The 4000-nt window shown below is 56.8% G+C and overlaps 1 protein-coding gene across 1 annotated transcript, besides 8 other annotated features; it reads right to left on the reverse strand.

Moving 5' to 3' along the window:
* The first annotated feature begins 106 nt into the window (after positions 1–106).
* Positions 107–133: a microsatellite.
* Positions 134–190: a microsatellite.
* A 161-nt stretch (positions 191–351) lies between these two features.
* Positions 352–376: a microsatellite.
* Tco025E_05435 (putative fatty acyl CoA syntetase 1) lies at positions 377–2476 on the reverse strand (the record flags this gene model as incomplete). Its single annotated transcript, XM_029372334.1, has 1 exon — positions 377–2476. The coding sequence occupies one exon, from the start codon at positions 2474–2476 to the stop codon at positions 377–379; it is 2100 nt and encodes a 699-aa protein (XP_029227573.1).
* A 526-nt stretch (positions 2477–3002) lies between these two features.
* Positions 3003–3031: a microsatellite.
* Positions 3032–3669: 638 nt separating this feature from the next.
* Positions 3670–3698: a microsatellite.
* Positions 3698–3717: a microsatellite.
* Positions 3718–3889: 172 nt separating this feature from the next.
* Positions 3890–3914: a microsatellite.
* Positions 3915–3930: a microsatellite.
* Positions 3931–4000: the final 70 nt, after the last annotated feature.

Consider the following 4000-nt stretch of genomic DNA (forward strand, 5'->3'; position numbering starts at 1 on the left):
TTCCCTCTTCTCAGCCAAACGCACACACGCATGCATGTCTAATCTATCCTTTTCGTCTTGTCCTACGTTTTTTTCGTTTCCCCCTTCTACCCCCTACCCGGTCGTTTTTGTTTGTTTGTTTGTTTGTTTGTTTTTTTTCTTTTTTTTTCTTTTTTTTTTTTCATTCATTAAATCTCTCCTGCCTTTCTTTTTCCCCACGTCGTGGACTTCCGTTATTTCCTCCAGCTGCCTTTTATCCTCCCGTTACAGGCTCGCCTGCCAACCACCTATTATCGCCGATTTCACTCCAGTTTGCCGTCTTGCCGGCTCCCCAGCCGAGTGCCCCCCTCTCGCCGGTTGGCTGGAGGCGCCGGTGGGTGGGTGGGTGGGCGGGCGGTCACTCGCTCACAAAGAGCTCCTCAATGACGTCCGCGTAGCGCGTGTCGACGGCGGAGCGGCGAATCTTCATCGACGCCGTGAGGATCCCGTTCTCCGGCGTCCACTCCTCGCCCAGCACCCGCACGTGCCGCAGCAGCTCAAACTGGCAACGTCCCTCCGCCTTCGCCAGCGCCGCGAGCGCCGCCGCCGCGCGTTGTTGAAACAGCGGCTCCTGCAACACCTCCGGCCAGGTGCCAGGGATTTTGTTGGCGGCAGCAAACTTCATTGCCCGCGGCTCCTCCGTCAGGACAAGGGCGCAGATGTACGCACGCTGCGGGTGGACAAGCACGCAGACGCCGTTCGGGCACGCCAGCTCATGCTGCCCATACAGGGCCTCCAGGAACTCGAGGGGAATGTATTCCCCCAATAGATTTTTTGCCAGCGCCTTCACGCGGCCAATAATGCGCATATTCCCGCTATCGTCGATCTCCACCACATCACCCGTTTGGAACCACCCACTCTGCTCGTTAACCAGCTCATGTGTTAGCTTCTCCTGCTTCAGGTAGCCCTTGAAAAGGGATGGGCCGCGCAGCAGAAGCACACCACGTGGGTGAGGCTTGTCTGTGTGCTTGTACTCCTCTGTGTCGCACAGCTTCGCCTCAATGCCCTTCAATAACTGACCTGCGGCCGGGTACAACTCACCCGTCCGCTGCACCGTCGCGTTGCAACACGTTTCCGTCAGGCCATACCCCTGTGCCATGGGAATACCGAACACGACGTTCATGAACTCCTGCGTCTTGTCACCAAGCGGGGCACCACCGCTGACGATGCCTCGCACTTTGCCCCCAAACATGGCCCGCGGGAGCTTAAACACCTTTTCATTCAAGAAGGGTGTGTCCCTTCCCTCCCGTATCGCCTGCAACCGCGCGGCGTAGGCGGCGTCAAAAACAGAGCGCTTTACACTACCCACGGGCGGGAGTTGGCTCAGCACCGTCTTTCGTATGGTCTCAAAGATGCGTGGGACACCCACGAACAGCATGGGCTTAAATTCGGCCAAGTCCCCCCGCGGTCGTGCGCTCACGTCGGTGAGGGTGCGGGGGTTACCGTAGCACAGGAGCGACCCACGGGTTAGCATGATCATCTCGCAAATAAACTCCAGAATGTGGGCCAGTGGCAGGTAAACAAGATACGTCTCCCCCTCCTCCTTCGGTCCTGTTAACTCACTTAAACGATCGCCAAGAGCGGCTGCACCGGCGTTAAGTGAGCCAAAGGTGTGAATGACGCCCTTTGGCTCTGCCTCCGTGCCGCTTGTGTACATAATGAGCGCGGTGCGATTGCAGTCACTCGGTACGCAGTGGGTAAAAGAACTCTGACGACCCGCGTTTAAAACAGCGCTCCATGGAACCAGCTTCATGCCCTCGGCATCGAGGCCGGCAGGAAGCACGTCGAGGTAAATCACGACGGTACGGTCCAGTTTTGCCCTGCGCAGAAGGGGCAGCAGCGTTGTGACCGATTTCCCATTACATACAATAGCAGGACACTCGGCCTGCATTAGCGCGTGCAGCAAGGCTGCCTCACCGAGGTTTGCGTACACCGTCACACCGACCATGCTCTGTGTCCAGGCAGCGAGCAGCGAGGTCAGCCATTCCCAGCGCGAGTCCTCATAGATGGCCATGGCGGCGCCTTCCGCCAGCCCCAACTCGCGGAGCCCCTTGCCAAAGGCGATAATCCTCTCCCAGAGATCCCCGTAGCTCATGTACGTCGGATCGTTGAGGTAGGTCACCTGCCACTTCCGCGCGCGCCCCGTGGAGTCCGTTCGCTCCTCCGTCTCAACCTTCTGAACGGTGCGGTACGCGATCGCACGCCGGTCACCCCGCTCCGCGCAGGCCTTCTCCAGCCGCTGCAACATGTTTTCCCCCTCGTACCACTCCCTGCAAATCCGGCCGTGTTCCTCATCCGTGACCCCGGCAACGCGGTACACGGCGGACGAGGCGTCATCCTCCGGCGGGGCGCACGCCACGGCCAAGGGCCCGTAGCGGCGGCGCTCCTCAATGTAGCGATCCGGCACCTCGCACGCGCGACCTCGTCGCACCATCAACGTCGCCACGCATCCTCCCATTTGATGGCTTTTTTCCCATGCACTACAGAAGGCAAGAAAAGCAAAGAAAAACAAAAGACGGGGGAAAGGGAGGCAGAAAAAAAAAAAGGCAGCCAGAGAAATTTTCAACAATGCACCAACGAAGTCTGCCTCGCTTTGCTTTCAAATCCTGCCACCATCCGTCTACCACCCCGCCACATGCACGCGCTGTGACCCCGCACCACTCTCACTCTAGCCCTTTTTCGCTCTGCGCATACAGCCCAGGGGAGTCCTCCGCAGCGTCGTCGCATTACTGAACTGAATATATATCATTCTTCGTTTGTTGGTGTCGTTCTTTTTACCTTCTTCTAAGTTGGGTGACGAATATAAATAGGGCTTATGCCTCCCCATGTGTATCTTCGCGTAAAACATTCAACTTTTTTTTCTTTTTTTTCCTTTGCTCCACCCTGGTATTGTGCTTGTCGTCGTTTTCTTCCTTGTCCCTTTATCACTTTACGAGTATTCCACGCCGTATTTAGTTTGTTTGCCGGGGAGAGGGGAGGGAGGAGCCGCCGCTGCTGCCGCCGCCGCCGCCGCGACGTGCGCGTGTGCGTGCGGCGAAAGAAGCTGGCGTGTGTGGTTCCACCGTCGCACGCACACGCCGCGGAGCACTCCGCGTCGTCCGCCACAGGCGCGTGCGGCGTACGTGGACGGCCCGGAAGCAGACAACGCGCACGCAAAGAAGAAGGCAAAAAGGCTAAGAAATTAGAGGGGAGATGAGGCACCGTTGCTGGCGCCCCCCGTCCCACACGCACACGTGTCGCCGCGACACGCAAGCACCCCGGCATGATTGTGCCTCGTTTGCTTTTTCTTCCTTTTTTTACTCCTCTTTTTTTTTTCCTCTCTCGCTTCTCTACTCTTTCATTCAGCGTTACATGCTGCCTTGTCCTCAGGCATTCCCGGTTGTTTGTGGTCTTGTTGTTTTCCGTTTTGTATTTGTTTCCTCGCGGAGTGGGTGAGGATTACAACTCTCCCTCTTTATCCCGCGCCCTTTACTGCCGCTTCTTTCCTTCCTTCTTCCGCGACTTCCCCACAACAAGAAAGCGGGCAGCGCATTTAAAAACGCATGGGTTTTTCGTCTTGGCGGGGAGTGAGAGTAGGCGCCCTGCGGGCGGCAGGACGGGGGAGGGGAGGAAGGAAAATGAACATCGCAGCGGGAGGGAAAGGGATGCGCGCACAACACACACACACACACACGCGCACATGTATATATATATATATATGAAAAGCGAAGGCAAGTAATGTATGAAGGCGTGCGTGTGTGCGGTGGGCCTGTGCCTGCTACTTCCCGCTCTTCCCCTCCCCCGCCGTCCGGGCCTCGTCTTCAGTTTCTGCTACATATAAAGCAAGCCGGGAATAAACAGCGGGGCTTATATATAAAAATTAATACGCGTGTCTCTCTCTCTCTCTCTCTCTCTCTGTGTGTGTGTGTGTGTAGACGTGCAATAAAATACACACCGGCATATTTCTTCGTTGCGCCTGCGTGTTTTGTTTTGTTTTGTTACG

Source organism: Trypanosoma conorhini (genome assembly GCF_003719485.1).
Source record: "Trypanosoma conorhini strain 025E chromosome Unknown Tco_14.4_contig_00317, whole genome shotgun sequence".
Taxonomy (NCBI): domain Eukaryota; phylum Euglenozoa; class Kinetoplastea; order Trypanosomatida; family Trypanosomatidae; genus Trypanosoma; species Trypanosoma conorhini.